At 38.9% G+C, this 22,984-nt stretch overlaps 1 protein-coding gene across 2 annotated transcripts in view; it reads left to right on the forward strand.

Moving 5' to 3' along the window:
• Window positions 1–9,645, forward strand: part of PPM1E (protein phosphatase, Mg2+/Mn2+ dependent 1E) — a 207,688-nt gene extending 198,043 nt beyond the window's left edge. For both annotated transcript variants that reach the window (XM_036836473.1, XM_036836474.1), the window contains one exon: window positions 4,428–9,645. In XM_036836473.1, the coding sequence (XP_036692368.1) occupies window positions 4,428–5,488 (1,061 nt within the window). In that variant the 3' untranslated portion in view covers window positions 5,489–9,645. The remainder of the gene's footprint in view (window positions 1–4,427) is intronic.
• The last annotated feature ends 13,339 nt before the right edge of the window (window positions 9,646–22,984 follow it).

Raw genomic sequence — 22,984 nt, forward strand, 5'->3', positions numbered from 1 at the left:
AGAAGCTTCCCCCCCATATTTTACCTTGCTTATATCTTTAATTTTTTCAATGAATTCTAAAATAACACAAATAATGTGCTTTTTAGATGAAAACAATTTTTACTATATTAAAGTTAGAAAACTAATTTTACTATATGTGGAATGTAGTAATTTGTCAGATAACCCTGGGGTTTCAGCGAATCTGCTTCCCTGGACCTAAATTCTTTAAAAGAAGGGGAAGTCGATAAAACTCTCTGTCTAAAATTGAGTGAGTAAACAGCTAAGCTGTTTGGACAAAATGCAAAGGTGTAGTTCAAAGAATTGGGCTATAGTACTGTTTCTGTCTGTTTCACTTTTGCACCTGGGTCTACTGCTTTAGGCTTCATGGCTCAGCTTCACTTTCTGTTTTTTTAAAAAGAACAAATCAATGTGCGTGTGTCTATATGGGTGGTATGCATATATGCATATATACTGCAGTTCTCAGTCACTGCCTCCTAAATAAATGAAGTAGTTTGACATAGGGATAACATGGATAAATGGAATTGAGGTCTAATCCCCAAATTTTGCTTATCATTACCAGAATATTCCAGGAACATTAACAAAATCTCAAAGGACTGATTTCAGTTTCACCACTGATGTGATTTCCCTCCTACTCTTTGGGAAGGTGCTGGCAAGCTGTGAAGTGGCCCAAATGGGAGCAGCAGAGGCTGAGAGAGAAGGAGGAAGCTCAAAGGTTCTGCAGTACCTCTTGAAAAACTGAGAGCTGGCCTTACCTTAGACTGAGGGAGTTATTAGGAACTCTGGAATAAGGCCAAAGGGGAGAAATTTCTGATTTCTAAAACACACCCTCAAATAGAATTATTTTTGACAACTCCAACCAAAGACCTCTTCTCTTGATCTGTCTTTGTCCGAGTATTGAGAGGTAACTTTAATGCTTGTTATAGAACCAACTTTATCCTAGAGGATACTTGTCATTTCTTGCTTCTAAAAATATGACACAAGGGGGAAAAGCAGGGAAAGAATGTCCTTGAATAAGTGACAATCTAAGAGAAAACCAGGCTGACTTCAGAGAGGAAATGACTTCTGAAGTGGACATGGAGGATAGTACGCAGAGAAGGACATGCCAGGTATGGCGAATACAAACACATGGGCATCTCAAAGGGCATGTCTTGTTTTAGGAACAGTGACAAGTGCAGGAGGCTGGGGCAGAGGGTGGGAGTGGGAAGAGGTAAGTGTTGGCACCAGAGGGCAAAGGGGCTTAAATGCCAGGCTAAGTGTCTGGACTTTGCCAGGTGAATAAGACGAGGGCCCATGTGGTCAGGTTTGTATTTATAAATATTTGTAATAATCATGGAAGACGAACTAGAGTAGAAAGCCTAGATGAGAGGTCATTCAGGAGGCTGTTGATACAATTTGTTTCAGAGATAAGGACAGCTGAAAAAGGGATACAGAGGAGGGTATAAATTGATGAGACAGAAACGACAGTTTGTGGGGGAAGAGGAAAGTTAACTTCCAGGTTTCGGACTTGTGTGACTGAGAAGATGATAAAACATTTGTAATAAAGCAGCAGCAGCAGTTTGGGAGTGGGGAGGAGGGCAGATAATGAGTTCATTTTGGACATATTTTATATTCTAGGTGCCTGTGGGATATCTTGGGAAGAGATAATTTATATGAAATTGGAAATACAGATCTAGAGCTTAGCAGAGTTCTGAGTTAGAGACAGAGATATGGGAATTCATCCCATTTTGACAATAATATTAGCAACCTGTGAAGTGATATGTGTGTGTGTGTGTGTGTGTGTGTGTATTAGTTGAAACTACAGGAATGGATGACATTGCCCAGGAATATTTAGTGTGAAGAGAGACCAAGGATGAGACTCATTACTTGTTGTAGAATAACATGAAGTCATGCTCTCTGGGTTTGTATCTTGGCTCTGCCACTTTACCAGCTGTGGGTCTTGAGAAATTTACTGCACTTCTCTGTATCTATTTGTCCCTTTGTAAAGCAGGAATAGTAACAGTACCTAACTCATAGGGTTTCTGTATTAAATGGCATAATACACACACCACACTTAGAACCCTGCCCGGCACAGTCTTAGCACACAATGATTTTTGGTGATTTTAAGTGAAGGAGCCAGTGAAGAAAATCAGGAAGGGATCAGAGACATAGAAACGGGGTATCACAGATGCTGGGGAAGGGGGTTTCTAGGAGTATGTAGTCAACAGGGTCAAATGCTGCAGAGGTCAAGTCATAGAATTTTGAAAATAGAAAATGGTTGTGGATATAGGTGAATCACTAAAGATTTTTTTTTTTTTTTAAGTCGGGAGGAGGAATTGAGGGAATTCGGGCCTGATAAACTGAATTTTCTTTGAAGTAGGAAATTAGGCCATCTACCAAAATCCAGTTAACTTAATTGGAAAGAGCTGAAGAATGTGAGAAAGATTTGGAAAGCTCGTGGAATAAAATAGGGGCTAAATAAGGACACGAAAAAGGACTCCTGGGACTTCCCTGGTGGCACAGTGGTTAAGAATCTGCCTGCCAATGCAGGGGACACGGGTTCGAGCCCTGGTCCAGGAAGATCCCACATGCCATGGAGCAACTAAGCCCGTGCGCCACAACTACTAAGCCTGCGCTCTAGGGCCCGCGAGCCACAACTACTGAGCCCACACTCCACAACTACTGAAGCCCACATGCCTAGAGCCCGTGCTCCGCAACAAGAGAAGCCACCGCAATGAGAAGCCCGCGTGCCGCAACAAAGAGTAGCCCCCACTCGCCGCAACTAGAGGAAGCCAGGGCACAGCAATGAAGACCCAACACAGCCAAAAATAAATAAATAAATAAATTTTAAAAAAAGAAAAAGGACTCCTGAGCAGAGTTCAACTCTACTTAGAAAGTAAATAACACTTAACACTTTACAAATAAAACACTTTTCAACTGTTTCTCCCCATGAGCCCTTCAGATTTATAATCCAAAGTTGACAAGAGGCATGATATGTTTTCTAGCATATGGAGAGAGGAGGTTTAAGACAAAAGGATGTTGCCATTTCTACAATGAAATGGATAATCATGCCCTCCCACCAAATTTGGGGGCGAAATGTCATTAATTTGACATCCAACAGTAGATCAGGTGAAAAGCCAGAATTTTGGCAGCATTTTCTCTGTGCAGATCTTTGTTCTGTTCCAAACTAACAGTTGCAGTAGCCTTTTAATTGAAGCACTAAAACAAGATTTTTGGGAACAGTATGACTCAGATCACATTTATTTTTAGAGTTGGAATTCAGAAAATAATGATGATAATAATACAGTCAGGTGGAGCAGGGAATGGCGAAATTTAGTGAAGTGGATTGGTGGAGGACACTGACTCCCCAGTGACTGGAAGTGTTAATTAGCTGTAACAGGCTATTGGGAGGTGCCACAGTATAGCAGTGAAGTTGACGAAATCAAAACCGTACTTGAGGAAGATGGTTCTGGCTACCTTAGTCTGTGAAAAAGACTAGTTTCTTACCTTGTAGATAAACTAACCCAGGTAGTTAAATATTAAGTATCTGTTGTTCAGGGTATCCCGTCACGCAGCCTGCTGGATAGGGTATGTGGCCCACAGTGGTTCTAGCAGAGTTATCCATAGCGTTCCCATTGAGCTTTTTGGGCCTATTTGAGGATTAAACAGGGATGTGAAATATTGGAGAGAACTTTACTTGGGTAGGAGAGAACCTATAACAGATATCAGAAACAGTAACAATATGGCCACATCGTTTAAGTAAGTATACGTAACTTCATTTTATCTTCCCCTAGTCAGATAGTTCAGTTTTAGTACAATAAAATGGACAGGAATGAAGAGGGTTTGTAAGTAACAAGTGCTGAGATCCGGATGCCGGCAGTCTGACTCCAGGGCTTGCATCGTTAACCACTAAGCTATATGCTACCACTTTAAGAATGATAAAGCATCTTGTAAAAAAAATTTTTTTTAAACTACTGTTTGCCAGTGAACTATGATACCCTAAACTAGGAACTATTGCTCAATACTCCATGTTTTTTATGTAAAGAAGTAAATGAGTATCCCCTGTAGTAATGTTATTTGGTTACCCAACAGGCGAAGGACCTGTTTGCTAAGGCTCTCTTCAAGTACTAAAGGAAAACAACGAATATAAACAAGCAAGGGATCTGGAAGTGCTCTGGATCTGAAAGTTCCAAAATGCACTGTAGATGATCAATTATCTCCGTAATCTGGTGACAGAAACCTAGCTTAGTTGGGCCCCAGGTCTCCAGTCTGTTGCCCCTCCAAGCACCCAATATTCAACTACAAATTACTCCCTAACAGTTACCTCTGTATCTTTGCTGATACTGTTCCCTCAACAGAGGACCCTTCTCTGCTTAGGACATTTGAGCTGGCCGTAAACATTTTTACATGCAAGATAAACCAAAATCTGACCTATTTTCTGATTCCCACAGGAGATGCTGAACATAAGCCATATATCTGTGGGGATGCAGATTCTGCCTCTACTGTTTTGGACGGAACTGAAGACTACCTCATTCTGGCCTGTGATGGCTTCTATGACACCGTGAACCCTGATGAGGCAGTGAAAGTTGTTTCTGACCACTTGAAGGAGAATAATGGAGACAGCAGCATGGTTGCCCACAAATTAGTGGCATCAGCTCGTGATGCTGGGTCAAGTGATAACATCACTGTCATTGTGGTGTTCCTGAGGGACATGAACAAAGCTGTAAATGTTAGTGAGGAATCAGATTGGACAGAGAACTCTTTTCAAGGAGGGCAAGAAGATGGTGGGGATGATAAGGAGAATCATGGAGAGTGCAAACGCCCTTGGCCTCAGCACCAGTGCTCAGCACCAGCCGATCTAGGCTATGATGGGCGTGTGGATTCATTCACTGATAGAACTAGCCTGAGCCCAGGGTCCCAAATCAACGTGCTGGAAGACCCAGGCTACCTAGATCTCACACAAATAGAAGCAAGCAAACCTCACAGTGCCCAGTTTTTGCCACCAGTTGAGATGTTTGGTCCTGGTGCACCAAAGAAAGCAAATCTTATTAATGAGCTAATAATGGAGAAAAAATCAGTTCAATCATCATTGCCTGAACGGAGTGGTGCTGGAGAGTTTCCCTCTTCTTTTAATTTGGGTTCAGCAGGGCAGCAGATATGCAGAATGGAGAGCTTGTCTCCTGTTTGTTCTAGGTTGGAAAATGAACAGTTCAAATTCCTGGGAAAGAGAGTTTCTAGATTGTCTCGTTTACACTACCACTACTCAAAGAGGCGGCACGGATTCAGGTTTAATCCAAAGTTTTATTCTTTTCTCTCTGCTCGAGAGCCTTCCCACAAAACAGGCACTAGCCTGTCCTCACTTATTCGAAGTGGGAAGAGAAATAGGATGTTAAGAAGTTCTCTGCCATGGAGACAAAACAGTTGGAAAGGGTACAGTGAAAACATGATGGGGAAGCTTAAAAAGAGTAATGCTATTCCATACCCAGCTCTTCCCTGGAGCTTTAAAATATAATAAATAACTTTCTCTTTAAAGTAGGCTAGCTAGCTCTCCCCCAATAAAAGCATCACTATCAGAGTAGAAACAAGGTAGACATTTCTGAAGTATTGTGTGCTTCATTATGATGAGCCATGGATGGCTCAACTCTTAAATGTAAATAGATCTCTAGGAAACTCACTACAGTGTTTTCAATCTAATAAAAAAGTACTGGCGGTTTCACTAGCAAATTTATACACCTGGTCCCAGTGACGTGTCTCTGTACCTACGTACCACCCCCACCCCATGACCCGTTCACGTCACTAGTGGAAGCTTGCGAGTTGGTTATTTCAGTCAGGAGATACAGTGTTGAAATCTCACGGCAGGTGAAATCTGTTCTGATGTGCCTAATATATCTCTGGAAAACTTAATGCAGAATAAGATCTAGTTGGGGAATGTTCCTCAAAAGACTGGGGACTATGAGGGAAAGCCCCTCCCCTTTTTTTGGTAGGTAAAAGGCTAAAAGCCACATGGGTTTTAACTGGTAACAATGAAAGTAGAAAACTAGTGTAAAAATGTCATGTTCTCAGACTTGTGAGGTGGTATATAGTCAAACAGATTCACTAATTTTTTCCTGTAACATAAAAGACCAACAATGAAAATTGTTTGAATTAAAAAGTATTTCCTAGGGCTGTAGCTATTTGGGAGTTTCATAACCTGTTATGGTGCTTTTGACGGAATTATTACTATTTTTTAGAAGACTGCTGTCAATTGGTTTTAACCTATGACGCTAATGTGTTTTTCACTGTACCTTCATCTCAGGAGTAAAACTTCTTTAATGGAGATGATTTCAGGTACAAATATACTAGAATCAAGTTGCCATTTTAAAAGGAAATCAAATAGTATCTCTATTTTTTTCTGCCTTTTTAAAAAAAAAAGTTCAGACAGCAAAGGCATGTACTACGATCAAATAAAAAGTGGTGTTGGAGAATGAAAAATATTAGTTTTAACTTCTCTAAAATTGTTTCCCCCAAGGGAATGAAATAATTGGTGTGGAAGAGGCTGAAAGTACTGCCTAAAGTGAGCCCAGAGGCCAAGTGCAAAGGAGACTGCAGATTACTGCAGCTGAGGTCTGTTTAGTTGTAAATTTGAGTCCGGCAGCTTCAGACCAAATAGTACATGTTTCTCTTTTCAATATTTATTTACATTTGATATTCTGAAATTGTCTGCTTTTTGTCATTTCTACAGTTTCAGGTCAGAACCATATCTGCAACTAGAGGCGGCAGATAAACTAATAATCAGATTCATTCAGTGAAGCAGCCTGATTCTTTGAGAATCGTGAGTGTCTCCACATGACATTTTACCCTCCCCCGGTCGAGCACGGAGCAGCCTCGCCAATGCGCAGGAGCTGCCTGCTGCAGGGCTCACTCCCTCATCCTGTTGGGAGGCGCTAAATGCTCTCGCCGAGAATCGTGCACTGAGCAATCCTGTTTTAACATAATACTAACACACTAATACTAATTACTTTATGTTCCCCAGACTCAAAGTGGAGGACTAAGATTCCTGGATCTTAAAAACACAGAGGACTGTAGCATATTTTGGGGTGCCAGTGTAGCTACATCAAACAAATAAAAACAGATTCACTTTAGCAACAGATTGATAATCTACAGATTTTACTTTTTAAAATTTGGATGTAAGTAGAGATTTTCAGTATTTTCCCTTATTTTGAAGTCATTTCTTCTCAAGTCTTGTGACACATGGCTGAAAAGGAGGGAGCACCCATGGCTCCAACCGTAGTACCAGAATCTTTTCACCATCCTGATGCTTTACCCCCATACATGGACCTCACTCACATCTGTCATTTTTGGAAGCCTAGATCCATCAGGTGCAGTGTCAGTTTCAAATCAAATTATCATCTAAGGAAACAAGAAAACAGGCAGCAGAACACTGGTATATATTATAGCCCAAAGCACTAAGCTAAGTTAAAAAATTTTTTAAGATTTTTCTATAGTTGTCTATTGCTAATGATTTTGATCAGAATAAAGAAGGTGAAAGGAAATAAGGTACAAGTGACAGGTTTTTTCAGTGGGGAAAAATGGTTGGATGAAATTGGGACTAAGAGACCACATCTTTAAGGGTCTGAATTTTGTAGGTGTAACTACATAAGCAGTGTTAACTCCATTTCTGATACCAGTAGCCCTCTAGAAAATAAAGCAAAGTAGTTCCTAGTGTGGTCACGTTATAAGCCAATATTGTAAAAAATAGCAACTACTATTCATTTGTTCACGACATGCATATTTATAGAATAGTTAGGTACCACTTGTAAGGTAAGTCCTTTAAAATTCTATAATACATATTAAAGTAGTGGTTATTGGTCTGATATGTACTGCTCTTGGTTCTATAAACTAGATAAAAAGCAGTGCTTTGTGAAATGCAGTATTATATCTTAATGCCACTGGTGATAGGAAGTAGTTCCCTTCAGTTCAAATCCTGTGCCCTCATCTGCTGCTTGCTGACGTAAGCAATAAGTCCCCCCTCTTACTAATGGTATCTACACATTTCTGTAACTTGTATTTAATGATGGTGTATCTGGTGATTGTAAAAATATTAGACAGATATAAAAGTATATAATATATATTAACCGTTAATGCTGAGGTACAGTCTGTGAATTATGTGTTTTGTACTTTTATTCATTGTGTGATTTAGTGATGGTGGAAGTTCTACATTCAATCCTTAAGATGGCAGTATCCCTTTTACAGTTTAACATGATCTGCATCAACTTGTTTGCTTGCTAAGGTTTTGTTTGTTAGAATAGGAAATAATAAATATAAAAAAGAAAGTGCAGTACTGGTTAGGGAAACAGACTTCAAGTCACTAACTGAAGTCAATACAAACTCCTTGTACATTCACTGTGAGTTTCAAAGGGAATCAGTCCCTAATTTAAAGGTTTCCTTTGTTCACTTTCTGGATGTGTGCTTTTGAGGGATATCTGAGGTTAAGCAACATTACAGCACCAAACACTGGGGCTATTAATCCCATTTAGGTCTGTACTGAAAAGGATGGTGGAAATACATGTATATATCTTTTCTTTACCTAAAAGTGCCATCCATTGTCCTTGAATTAATATAAAGTTACTGTTGCATTTAATTTAACTAGGAGGATCCTGGAAAGTTAACACCTTTTCCAAGGACAATGTCAACAATGTCAATGTCAACACTGAGTCTGATTCTGACCACATTTATAGTGGTACTACAATGTCAACATGGTGGTATAGTGTCACACTGCATCTTCATGACAACCATACTCCTTTGCTGGAACACTGTGCCAGTAAGAAGCGCAACATCCAACGGGCAGATGAAATGATGCATAAAGAAGTTAAGTGTTTGTTTACAGATAAAACTGCTGTGGTTCAAGTACTTCCTTCCCCATCAAAGGCTTGCTGAGGCTTTGTAAGAAAGTGATCTAAATTATTATTTTAATGTTTGTTTAAACATAATTCGTTCACTCAGTGATCATTCACACCGAAGCAATGCCATAAAAGTTTTGGTCATACCATAATTTAGGAGAATTATTCTTTGGATCATGAATTAGAAAACGAAAGAACATGCTTCTTTTCACCTTTTAAAATCACATGACGTTAAAGGACAAATACCCACTCTTCTGTTCTGACCCGTGACTAGCTTAAATGCTTTTTTTCCAAAACAAGATACTGCCAGTGTTACGACTATTTCCCAGAAATGGTACTGTGTTGAAAAATAATTATTGTTACTTCCTCTAGCAGCATTTTATCTTCTGTTTTAAAGACTATTTATATTATACTAATTAGAAAATATGAAATAAAAGATGATAGGGAGCTCCAGACTGACACAGCAGTTGTTCTGGAAAAGGAAAATACTCTGATAAACTTTGATGCATGAGATAATGTACAGACACGTCAGTGTTACCTCTTACTCTAGGTGCTCTTTGGTGAGAGACAGGCTTTGTTCTCTTGTTCATGACATTTCTCTGCAAAGAATTCTCTATGGAGTGGAGCAAATGAAGTGAATCATTTCTTACCAAGCAAATTTATCAATTTATAAATCTTCTCTACAGCTCACTTTTGAGTTCAGTTGTAATCATGAGTGATCCTTCATATTTTATTAAAACTGTTCATTCAGGTAAGAAGTATGTTCACATTTTGCCAATATCTTAATAAAACCCAGCAACTTAAAACCACTAGGCAATTGTCTTTTTATTCAAAGGAAGGTTATTTAGTGCTGGGATTTAGGTTGATTCCCTCAGAACTGAAATTAAAATCCTGAGGTGGCAGTTTTCTAAACTTTAAAGTGGGAACATTTTAAAAAGAAAGTTTGCTAAGTGCTGCTACAACTGTTGTTATTCCCTCCCCAGAAAAACCAGAAGAGATATATCTCATCTTACACATTTCCCCCATCAGTTTAATGTTGGGGGCAGGGGGTTATCCTAAAATAGATGATGAATGAGGAACAGGACCTGCCAACGGCTAAGTGCTGACTCCTCCAATCTCCCAACTACTTTATTCTTCAAACTCTGCGTCCAGCCCAAGTTCTTCCCTCTCCCTTACGTCTTTCCCCTTGTCGTTTCAAACTGGAAGAAAGGAAATAATCAGGTGAATTGTGGCTGAAAGTCTGTTAGGAAGAGTAACAGGAGATAAAAAGAGAAAGAAAGGACAATGTGGGGGACAAATAAAGCTGATAAAACAAGACATCTCCATCTAAGGGAATGGCATTAAACCTGAAAAATAAGTAAACCTAATCAATACACTGCATTCTTACACTCCTCTCCCCACCATAGTTATAACAACCTTAAACTCCTAATTACATTAAATTCATTCAAGTACTTAGTATGACTTTATATAGAACCCAAAGAAAGAATAATTGAGAAAACAAAGTGAAGGTCTGCAAGAATCATGTATTTGCAAGAGTTTGCTAAAGCAGGGAATGAAAGAAAAGCAATATTTTGATAAGGATTATTTATACTTGAAAAAAATCCCCTATTAGTATTCTTAGTTCAAAAGGAACATCTCTTTCTGAAGCAGCACACAGCAAGATATTAAGCAAACCACTAAGTATACTGAACTCATTTGAATTTAATAGAAATTTATCTAAATTACCAAATTATCCAGTATGATTGCCTGAAATAAGGTGTTTAATTGTTCATTTCCTTTTTCCATTACAAGTTTGTCCTCTGTCATTTTAACAGCAATTAGTAAAGAACACCCTTCTATTGCACTTTAGGAAAACCTACTTCTGCTTGGCCAAGGAATAATCTCATAGAAGAGCCTTTTTAATTTATATTTCAAACAAATCTAATTCCTCTCAGACTCAAAACTGTTAAGTGGTGATCAGGAGAAAAGTGCTCTCGTCCTGAGCAGCTGAGTTTAGCATCCCTCTTATGCTGAGTCTAAGACCCCCAGTCATGAAACCTCCAGATGAGATGTGCCCTGCTTCATGGTACAAGCAGGGGCCCTCACACACAGGTTCTGATTTTTCTTATCCTGCTTTAGGACTAGGGAAAAAATAAATGTGAAATATGTCAGGAATTATATGTATTTGGAGAAACCATCTTTCAAATGAGTAACTGGAATTTAACCAAAGATGAAAAAGTTGTCCCTGCCAGTTGTTACACTGGGAGATCCTGGAGCTAGGGCATTCAGGGTGGGCAATTAAGCCAAATAAGAGTTGCTATGGGATCAAATGAAACTGAATAGCAGGGAGGCCTATGGAGTAGGCTTTCCTAAATGCACATAAGGAGACAGACTTAACTGCCCTGCAGGACTCAGGCAAGGGCTCTGGCTGGGCAGAGGCTCTGCAGGAATGGAAGAGAAGACTCTCTAATAGGAAAAAACACATAAATGTGCCAAGTGGAGAAAAAGGTTTTTAGAAACAGAGCAGACCATATAATTTATGTCCCAAACTATACAATGACGGATGTCACCATTTGCTCTTAACCCTCCCTAGACAGAATTTTAAAACTTCTATGAAACTTCCGTAAGACTATGAAGCCATGTATGGGTTAATGTGGGAACTAGCGATAAATGAGGGGAAATCTAAAAATATCACTATGAAAAGACTAAAAGGAACACAAACACACACATGGCTCTTTCAGTTTTGTACTTCCCAAATTTTCTATAATCTTATCACCTTTATAATTAAAAGAAAAATAAAAAATTCTTTTGGATAGAAAACTAAGAATGGCTCATTACTTTCTGAATTGTGAATGTGAAATTAATTACACTTACTTTTTAATTCAAAAAATATAATTATATATATTTTGAAAACCACAGTACTTCCAGCTTCCAATTCTGAAATGTAGAGCTAAAGGGAATATTGCTTCCACCCTTACAAAAGAAAAAAAAAAAAAAAAAAAAAAATCCAGATTAACTTCAAATTATGACTTTTTTCAAACCCATCAGAGAGCCGAGGTTGCAACTGGCCCAAATCTAAAGAGGGGCAGGCACCTGCCGGGAAAGACGAGCCATCAGCACTAGTTTACATAGGGCAGCTATAAGCAGACACTGGAAAAAACTGTTTAGCATGAGTTAGTAATGAACTGGTGCTGGCAGGACAGTGGGAAGTCCCGGGAGCTGCAGAAATTAGTGGAGTCTGCACTCTCTTGCAAACTCTACCAGGTGCTCAAAGAAAAGATTAGAAACAGCCCTAAGGGTCAACTGTGGTGCAGACCCAGCAGTGGGATGTGGGAGAGTCAAGAAACTATCAGACCCTTTCTCCCATCTCTCCTACATAAATGTTATTCTATGGGGGAAAAGGGCCACAAATGCTGCCACCCTTAGGGTACCTGTGAAAAGTCATTGCAGCTGATGAAAGGGAACAGGGAAGAAAAACCCTACTCTGGGGGAGGCAGGAATATCACCGGGCCTACAACTAGCTGTGGAGGGGCAAGTGAATCAAGACACAGTAAACTGAAACACACAGCGCCTAAAGCTTCCCCTTAATCCGAGAATGTCAGTCTCTCCCCTGCCTCCAGTCAAGCTTCAAATAACAGAACACTTCTGGGAGAAGGACAGGAAAGCAACAACAGCATGCAGAGACTTAACAACTTTCTGAGGCACAGTACAAAGGGAAGCCCTAAACTCAAGGTCAGAAGAGACACTGCTCTGGTAATCCATCCCCAATCAGGAATGCAATGTATTGCTATAGGAACTCAAAGCCACTAAGGTTAATCACAGCAACCATGAACCTCAAACCAAACACAACTCCTAACTAGATTAATTCAAATTCTGCAGTAAAGGTCTAAGCAGCAGGAAAGGCCTGCCCATTTTTAGGCAGAAAACCCATTCATCAATCTACTGTCCTACACAAAATGTGTTTTCAACAAAATACACAGATGCATCTGAAAACAAGAAAAAATATATTCTTAAGAGTGAAGTAGGGCTTCCCTGGTGGCACAGTGGTTGAGAATCTGCCTGCCAATGCAGGGGACAGGGGTTCAAGCCCTGGTTTGGGAAGATCCCACATGCCGTGGAGCAACTAGGCCTGTGAGCCACAACTACTGAGCCTGCGTGTCTGGAGCCTGTGCTCCGCAACAAGAGAGGCTGCGACAGTGAGAGGCCCGCGCACCGCGATGAAGAGTGGCCCCCGCTCGCCGCAACTAGAGAAAGCCCTCGCACAGAAACGAAGACACAATGCAACCAAAAATAAATAAATAAATAAATAAAACTATTAAAAAAAAAAAAAAAAAAAGAGTGAAGTAACCAGGGTGGTGGGTACTGGCAGGGAACCTGCCTCTCCCAGGTTCTCTCCAGGTGGCCTCCCCTCCCAGGCCCTCCTTGGGGACCTTTGTAACTTGAGCCAATTAAATTTGAGCTTGGTGGGAATGTAAACTGGTACAACCACTATGGAGAACAGTATGGAGGTTTCTTAAAAACCTAGAAACAGAGCTACCATATGATCCAGCAATCCCATTCCTGGGCATATATCTGGAGAAAACCATAATTCGAAAAGATACATGCACCCCAATGTTCACGGCAGCACGATTTACAATAGCCAAGACATGGGAGCCATCTAAATGTCCATCAACAGAGGAGTGGATAAAGAAGATGTGGTACATATATACAATGGAATATTATTTAGCCATAAAAAAGAACAAAATAATGCCATTTGTAGCAACATGAATGGACCTAGAGATTGTCATACTGAGTGAAGTAAATCAGAGAAAGACAAATATCATATGATATCACTTATATGTGGAATCTAAAAAAATGGTACAAATGAACTTACTTACAAAACAGAAATAGAGTTGCAGATGTAAAAAACAAATTTATGTTTGTAAATAAAAAAACAAATTTATGTTTGTAAATACCTATACAGTAGGTCCTTAATTAGTTACCAGTGGGGAAGGGGGCGGGGAGGGATAAATTGGGAGATTGGGATTGATATATACACACTACAATATATAAAATAGATAACTAATTAAGGACCTACTGTATAGCACAGGGAACTCTACTCAATACTCTGTAATGACCTATATAGGAAAAGAATCTTAAAAAGAGTTAATATATGTATATGTATAACTGATTCACTTTGCTGTACACCTGAAACTAACATAACATTGTAAATCAACTATACTCTAATAAAAATTTTTTAAAAAAAACAAAACAACCTGAACTCCAAAAAAATAAACAAACAAAAACAAAAAAGCCAAATACAGAGTGAAGTAACCATCAGAACCAGAATCTGATATGACATGGATTTTGGAGCTTACAGAATTTAAAATAACTATGGTTAATATGTTGTGGAAATGGTGGGCAACATGCAAGATCATGTGGGTGATTTCAGCAAAGAAACAGAAACTATAATAAATAGAAATACCAGAAATGAAAAATACTGTAACAAAGATGATGAATGCCTTTGATGGGCTGATCAGTTGATCTACCATTGCTGAGAAGAGAATCAGTAAATTTAAAGGTAAGTCGATAAAAATTACCTTAACTGAAACACAAGAAAAAGAATGAATGAAAAACAAAAGCAAAATAAATCCAGAACAGAACATATAAGAGCTATGGAACAATATCAGTCTAACATATGCATAATTGGAAACCCTCATATGTTGCTGGTGGGAATGCAATGGCAGTGCCTTCTGGAAGTCTGGCAGTTTCTTATAAAGTTAAGCATATACCTACCTCATGACTCAGTGCAATGAGTTCTGACACCAAGTACCTGGAGTTAGGCTAAACTTCACAGGTTAAAGGCAAAGTCCTCCACAAGACTGCTCTCACTTCAGATACCAGCTGCAAGTTTGGGGTTCCCCCACCAACCCTCCCCTAGGTGTGATTACTCACTAGAACAACTCACAAAACTCAGGAAAATACTTACAATTCCAGTTTTATTATAGCAAAAGGATACCAATCAGAACCTGGCAAAAGGAGAGACACAGGGTGAGGTAGAGGAGGGTCCCAGTGTGAAGCTTCCTTGTGATCAGAGCATGTTACCCTCCCAAAACATCAATTTATGACAGAGTACTGCCAACCAGGGAAGCTCAGCTGAGCTTCAATGTCCAGAGTTTCTACTGGGGTTTCATTACATAAGCATGACTGACTCACTGGCAATGAGTCTAAACTACTCAGGCTGATAACATGTGACTCAGTGGCCGAATCCTCTAATCACATGGTTAGTCTTTCTGGCACAGCCAGTCCTTACCCTGAGTCATCTCATTAACTAAGCTATCAGGATCCACCATAAGTAACAAAGACACTCCTATCGCTCAGGAAATTCCAAGGACTTAAGAGGCTATGTCCCAGGAACCAGGGACAAAGGCCAAATTCTTTATTACATACCCAGCAATCCCACTCCAAGGCAAACATTACCCTAGAGAATGACAACTTATGTTCACACAAAAATCTACACACAAATGTTTATAAGGTTCATAATCACCCTAAACTAGAAATAACCCAAATGTCCTTCAATGGTAAATGAATAAATCATATACATCCATACAGTGAAATACTATTCAGCAGTAAAAAGGAATAAAGTTCTGATTCACACAACAAGGTGGAATGTCTACCCCTAGAGGGAATGCCAGGAAGATACTTGTTAACTGAACCCCAGAGGTTTTCCTCAATGGACTGTGTGAATTTGTATATGCTGCATATTTCTTACTATTTTTAAATTCACAAACAACAATACTTGAGGTGAGCTGGAGCCCAACAAAACAGACAGGACATGATTTTCTTCATCATAGGAGAACTGCTTTTGAGTACATCCTTTAGCTACCTACAAGTTTGTTTTTTTCATGAAACCTGTTATCAACTTTAATTATAAAAATAGAGAATTTTATGCCAGGAGGGCAGTTACAAATCATTTCTTTAGAAGCTTACTTTTTTTGCTTTTCAAGAGATAGACTTTATTCTTAATATGGAATCAGAAATCAGAATATGGTACAAATGGCTTGGGTTTCTAAAATATATGAGAAGATAATATACCAATTAAGTTCAAATAATTTTCCCTACAAAATTTTTGTACAAGCATAAAGAAATACCTTCAAAATTTCCTATAGCTATAACAACCAAAAATAGTCTTGCTGACACAGTGAACTCAAATTCCACCAATGTAAAAGGGTCTCAACCAATTCTCAATTCATCTAAAACAAGGGCAGCTCTCCTAATTGCTTTTATACATAACCTGACAGCATAAGAAAAGCCAAAAAAATACTCAAGATCCAAAATGTACTATGATTCAAATATCCCTATGCCATTATGGGGAATCCACTGACTAAAAAGACCTCAAGGTCATTAAAAATAAGAGTAAAGGTTAAAAACATTTACAATTTAAAAACAAAAAACAAAACGGGTACTTCCCCCCAAATAAAGGACAGAGGGACACCTCAAAATGCTACTGTAGGAGATGGTTCAAGATGGCGGAGTAGAAGGATGTGCTCTCACTCCCTCTTGCGAGAACACCAGAATCACAACTAACTGCTGAACAATCATTGACAGGAAGACACTGGAACTCACCAAAAAAGATACCCCATATCCAAAGACAAAGGAGAAGCCACAGTGAGATGGTAGGAGGGGCGCAATCACAATAAAATCAAATCCCATAACTGCTGGGTGGGTGACTCACAAACTGGAGAACACGTATACCACAGAAGTCCACCCACTGGAGTGAAGGTTCTGAGCCCCACGTCAGGCTTCCGAACCTGGGGGTCCGGCGATGGGAGGAGGAATTCCTAGAGAATCAGACTTTGAAGGTTAGAGGGATTTGATTGCAGGACTTTGACAGGACTGGGGGAAACAGAGACTCCATTCTTGGAGGGCACACACAAAGTAGTGTGCGCATCGGGACCCAGGGGAAGGAGCAGTGACCCCAGGGGAGACTGAACCAGACATACCTGCTAGTGTTGGAGGGTCTCCTGCAGAGGCGGGGGGTGGCTCTGTCTCACCGTGAGGACAAGGACACTGGCAGCAGATGTTCTGGGAAGTACTCCTTGGCGTGAGCCCTCCCAGAGTCCGCCATTAGCCCCACCAAAGAGCCCAGGTAGGCTACAGTGTTGGGTCGCCTCAGGTCAAACAACCAACAGGGAGGGGACCCAGCCCCACCCATCAGCAGACAAGCGGATTAAAGTTTTACTGAGCTCTGCCCACCAGAGCAACAGCCAGCTCTACCCACCACCAGTCCCTCCCATCAGGAAACTTGCACAAACCTCCTAGATAGCCTCATCCACCACAGGGCAGACAGCAGCAACAAGAAGAACTACAATCCTGCAGCCTGTGGAAGGAAAACCACATTCACAGACAGATAGACAAAATGAAAAGGCAGAGGGCTAGGTACCAGATGAAGGAACAAGATAAACCCCCAGAAAAACAACTAAATGAAGTGGAGATAGGCAACCTTCCAGAAAAAGAATTCAGAATAATGATAGTGAAGATGATCCAGGACCTCGGAAAAAGAATGGAGGCAAAGATTGAGAAGATGCAAGAAATGTTTAACAAAGACCTAGAAGAATTAAAGAACAAACAGAGATGAACAATACAATAACTGAAATGAAAAACACACTAGAAGGAATCAATAGCAGAATAACTGAGGCAGAAGAACAGATAAGTGACCTGGAAGACAGAATGGTGGAATTCACTGCCACGGAACAGAATAAAGAAACAAGAATGAAAAGAAATGAAGACAGCCTAAGAGACCTCTGGGACAACATTAAATGCCAAAACATTCGCATTATAGGGGCCCCAGAAGGAGAGACAGAGAGAAAGGAACCAAGAAAATATTTGAAGAGATAATAGTCGAAAACTTCCCTAACATGGGAAACAGCCACCCAAGTCCAGGATGCGCAGAGAGTCACTTACAGGATAAACCCAAGGAGAAACACACCAAGACACATAGTAATCAAATTGGCAAAAATTAAAGACAAAGAAAAATTAATGAAAGCAGCAAGGGAAAAACAACAAATAACATACAAGGGAACTACCATAAGGTTAATAGCTTATTTCTCAGCAGAAACTCTACAAGCCAGAAGGGAGTGGCATGATATACTTAAAGTGATGAAAGGGAAGAACCCACAACCAAGATTACTCTACCCAGCAAGGATCTAATTCAGATTCGATGGAGAAATCAAAAGCTTTACAGACAAGCAAGAGCTAAGAGAATTCAGCACCACCAAACCAGCTCTGCAACAAATGCTAAAGGAACTTCTCTAAGTGGGAAACACAAGAGAAGAAAAGGACCTACAAAAACAAACCCAAAACAATTAAGAAAATGGTAATAAGAACATACATATCGATTATTACCTTAAACGTGAATGGATTAAATGCTCCAACCAAAAGACACAGGCTTGCTGAATGGATACAAAAACAAGACCTATATATGTGCTGTCTACAAGAGACCCACTTCAGGCCTAGGGACACATACAGACTGAAAGTGAGGGGATGGAAAAAGATATTCCATGCAAATGGAAATCAAAAGAAAGCTGGAGTAGCAATACTCATATCAGATAAAATAGACTTTAAAACAAAGAATGCTACAAGAGACAAGGAAGGACACCACATAATGATCAAGGGATCAATCCAAGAAGATTATATAACAATTATAAATATATATGCACCCAACATAGGAGCACCTCAATACATAAAGCAACTGCTAACAGCTATAAAAGAGGAAATCGACAGTAACACAAGAATAGTGGGGGACTTTAACACCTCACTTACACCAATGGACAGATCATCCAAGCAGAAAATTAATAAGGAAAGAAATGCGTTAAATGACACAATAGACCAGATAGAGTTAATTGATATTTATAGCACATTCCATCCAAAAACAGCAGATTACACTTTCTTCTCCAGTACGCACAGAACATTCTCCAGGATAGATCACATCTTGGGTCACAAATCAAGCCTCAGTAAATTTAAGAAAACTGAAATCATATCAAGCATCTTTTCTGATCACAATGCTATGAGATTAGAAATCAATTACAGGGGAAAAAAAACGTAAAAAACACAAACACATGGAGGCTAAACAATACGTTACTAAGCAACCAAGAGATCACTTAAGAAATCAAAGAAGAAATCAAAAAATACCCAGAGACAAATGACAATGAAAACACAACGATCCAAAACCTATGGGATGTGGCAAAAGCAGTTCTAAGAGGGAAGTTTATAACTATACAAGCCTACCTCAAGAAACAAGAAAAATCTCAAATAAACAATCTAACCTTACACCTAAAGGAACTAGAGAAAGAAGAACAAACAAAACCCAAAGTTAGCAGAAAGAAAGAAATCATAAAGATCAGAGCAGAAATAAATGAAATAGAAACAAAGAAAACAATAGCAAAGATCAATAAAACTAAAAGCTGGTTCTTTGAGAAGATAAACAAAATTGATAAACCATTAGCCAGACTCATCAAGAAAAAGAGGGAGAGGACTCAAATCAATAAAGTTAGAACTGAAAAAGGAGAAGTCACAACAGACACCGCAGAAATACAAAGCATCCTAAGAGACAACTACAAGCAACTCTATGCCAATAAAATGGACAACCTGGAAGAAATGAACAAATTCTTAGAAAGCTATAACCTTCCAAGACTGAACCAGGAAGAAATAGAAAATATGAACAGACCAATCACAAGTAATGAAACTGAAACTGTGATTAAAAATCTTCCAACAAACAAAAGTCCAGGACCAGATGGCTTCACTGGTGAATTCTATCAAACATTTAGAGAGGAGCTAACACCCATCCTTCTCAAACTCTTCCAAAAAATTGCAGAGGAAGGAACACTCCCAAACTCATTCTATGAGGCCACCATCACCTTGATACCAAAACCAGACAAAGATACTACAAAAAAAGAAAATTACAGACCAATATCACTGACGAATATAGATGCAAAAATCCTCAACAAAACACTCGCAAGCAGAATCCAACAACACATTAAAAGGATCATACATCATGATCAAGTGGGATTTATCCCAGGGATGCAAGGATTCTTCAATATATGTAAATCAATCAATGTGATGCACCATATTAACAAATTGAAGAAAAACCATATGATCATCTCAACAGATGCAGAAAAAGCTTTTGACAAAATTCAACACCCATTTATGATTAAAAACTCCAGAAAGTGGGCATAGAGGGAACCTACCTCAACATAATAAAGGCCATATACGACAAACCCACAGCAAGCATCATTCTCAATGGTGAAAAACTGAAAGCATTTCCTCTAAGATCAGGAACAAGACAAGGAGGTCCACTCTCACCACTATTATTCAACATAAAACTTTGGAAGTCCTAGGCATGGCAATCAGAGAAGAAAAAGAAATAAAAGGAATACAAATTGGAAAAGAAGAAGTAAAACTGTCACTGTTTGCAGATGACATGATACTATATAGAGAGAATCCTAAAGATGCCACCAGAAAACTACTAGAACTAATCAATGAATTTGGTAAAGTTGTAGGATACAAAATTAATGCACAGAAATCTCTTGCATTCCTATACACTAATGATGAAAAATCTGAAAGAAAAATTAAGGAGACACTCCCATTTACCACTGCAACAAAAAGAATAAAATACCTAGGAATAAACCTACCTAGGGAGACAAAAGACCTGTATGTAGGAAACTATAAGACACTGAAGAAAGAAATTAAAGATGATACCAACGGATGGAGAGATATACCATGTTCTTGGATTGGAAGAATCAATATTGTGAAAATGACTATACTACCCAAAGCAATCTACAGATTCAATGCAATCCCTATCAAATTACCAATGGCATCTTTTACAGAGCTAGAACAAAAAATCTTAAAATTTGTATGGAGACACAAAAGACCCCGAATAGCCAAAGCAGTCTTGAGGGAAAAAAATGGAGCTGGAGGAATCAGGCTCCCTGACTTCAGACTATACTACCAAGCTACAGTAATCAAGACAATATGGTACTGGCACAAAAACAGAAACATAGATCAATGGAACAGGATAGAAAGCCCAGAGATAAACCCATGCACCTATGGTCAACTAATCTATGACAAAGGAGGCAAGGATATACAATGGAGAAAAGACAGTCTCTTCAATAAGTGGTGCTGGGAAAACTGGACAGCTACATGTACTGGAACACTCCCTAACACCATATACAAAAATAAACTCAAAATGGATTAGAGACCTAAATGTAAGACCAGACACTATAAAACTCTTAGAGGAAAACATAGGAAGAACACTCTTTCATATAAATCACAGCAAGATCTTTTTTGATCCACTGCCTAGAGTAATGGAAATAAAAACAAAAATAAACAAATGGGACCTAATGAAACTTCAAAGCTTTTGCACAGCAAAAGAAATCATAAATAAGACGAAAAGACAACCCTCAGAATGGGAGAAAATATTTGCAAACGAGTCAACAAAGGATTAATCTCCAAAATATATAAACAGCTCATGCAGCTCAATATTAAAAAAACAAACAACCCAATCCAAAAATGGGCAGAAGACCTAAATAGACATTTCTCCAAAGAAGACATACAGATGGCCACGAAACACATGAAAAGCTGCTCAACATCACTAATTATTAGAGAAATGCAAATCAAACCTACAATGAGGTATCACCTCACACCAGTTAGAATGGGCATCATCAGAAAATCGACAAACAACAAATGCTGGAGAGGGTGTGGAGAAAAGGGAACCCTCTTGCACTGTTGGTGGGAATGTAAATTGATACAGCCACTATGGAGAACAGTATGGAGGTTCCTTAAAAAACTAAAAATAGAATTACCATATGATCCAGCAATCCCACTACTGGGCATAAACCCAGAGAAAACCATAATTCAGAAAGACACATGCACCCCAATGTTCACTGCAGCACTGTTTACAATAGCCAGGTCATGGAAGCAACCTAAATGCCCATCGACAGACGAATGGAAAAGGAGATGTGGTTCATATACACAATGGAATATTACTCAGCCACAAAAAGGAACGAAATTGGGTCATTTGTAGAGACATGGATGGATCTAGAGACTGTCATACAGAGTGAAGTCAGTTAGAAAGAGAAAAACAAATATCATATATTAACGCATATATGTGGAACCTAGAAAAATGGTACAGATGAACCGGTTTGCAGGGCAGAAATTGAGACACAGATGTAGAGAACAAACGTACAGACACCAAGGGGGGGAAAGCGGCGGGGGTGGTGGTGGTGGTGGTGTGATGAATTGGGAGATTGGGATTGACATGTATATACTGATGTGTATGAAATGGATGACTAATAACCTGCTGTATAAAAAAACAAATAAAATAAAATTCAAAAAAAAAATGTTATTGTATAGATTAATGACCCAAGAGAATCTCATGATTAAATCACTTGTGCTAAAAGCTCTTACAAGTAAATTTCCCCAAATGAACAGTCTATTCTCCGGCTTCTCTTAGTTCTTAACCACAAGTGGTTTTCCATATTTTGAAAATAAGTTATAAAGGTACACTGGAAAGCACTCAGTTGTATATCATATACAGGTCAAGAAACAGCTACGCAATAGTGACAGTGCCAAAGCAGAGCCAATCACACTTGTCTTTATGAATTCTGTAAGCCTCAATTAAAAAAAAAACCTCTACAAAATCAATTCTTACAATGATTTGTTCTCAACACTAAAGGTGCAAAATTCTTACATTATAGTTTTACCCATTACAATGTAGCAAAGAAATAAGTTTGATTTAGAATATGATCTCATCAAAATGTAATGAACATAAGTACATTTCCAGCTAATAGAAAATGAAATGTGAAGAACTTATTAGTAATGTTTCAGAGCATTGCACAATAAGCTACCTAATAACTATACGACAGCACGCCAATGCTATCATGGTAGTAAGCAAATGCTAAATTTTAACTTCTCATATGATTATACTACTTAAATATTTCCAACTAATTTAAGGAGAAAAAGTAACCATACACATTATGGAGATTATAAATAAGTCTTCTAACTTCCTCATGCATTCTACTTACAGCTCAACAGCCTCTATTATACACAGGCAATAGGAATAGGAAAAAGGGGGGCTTCCTGTTCCACTTTTAATAAATTGCAGAGGCATAACA

The sequence above is a fragment of the Balaenoptera musculus genome, chromosome 20, assembly GCF_009873245.2.
Source record: "Balaenoptera musculus isolate JJ_BM4_2016_0621 chromosome 20, mBalMus1.pri.v3, whole genome shotgun sequence".
Lineage (NCBI taxonomy): Eukaryota > Metazoa > Chordata > Mammalia > Artiodactyla > Balaenopteridae > Balaenoptera > Balaenoptera musculus.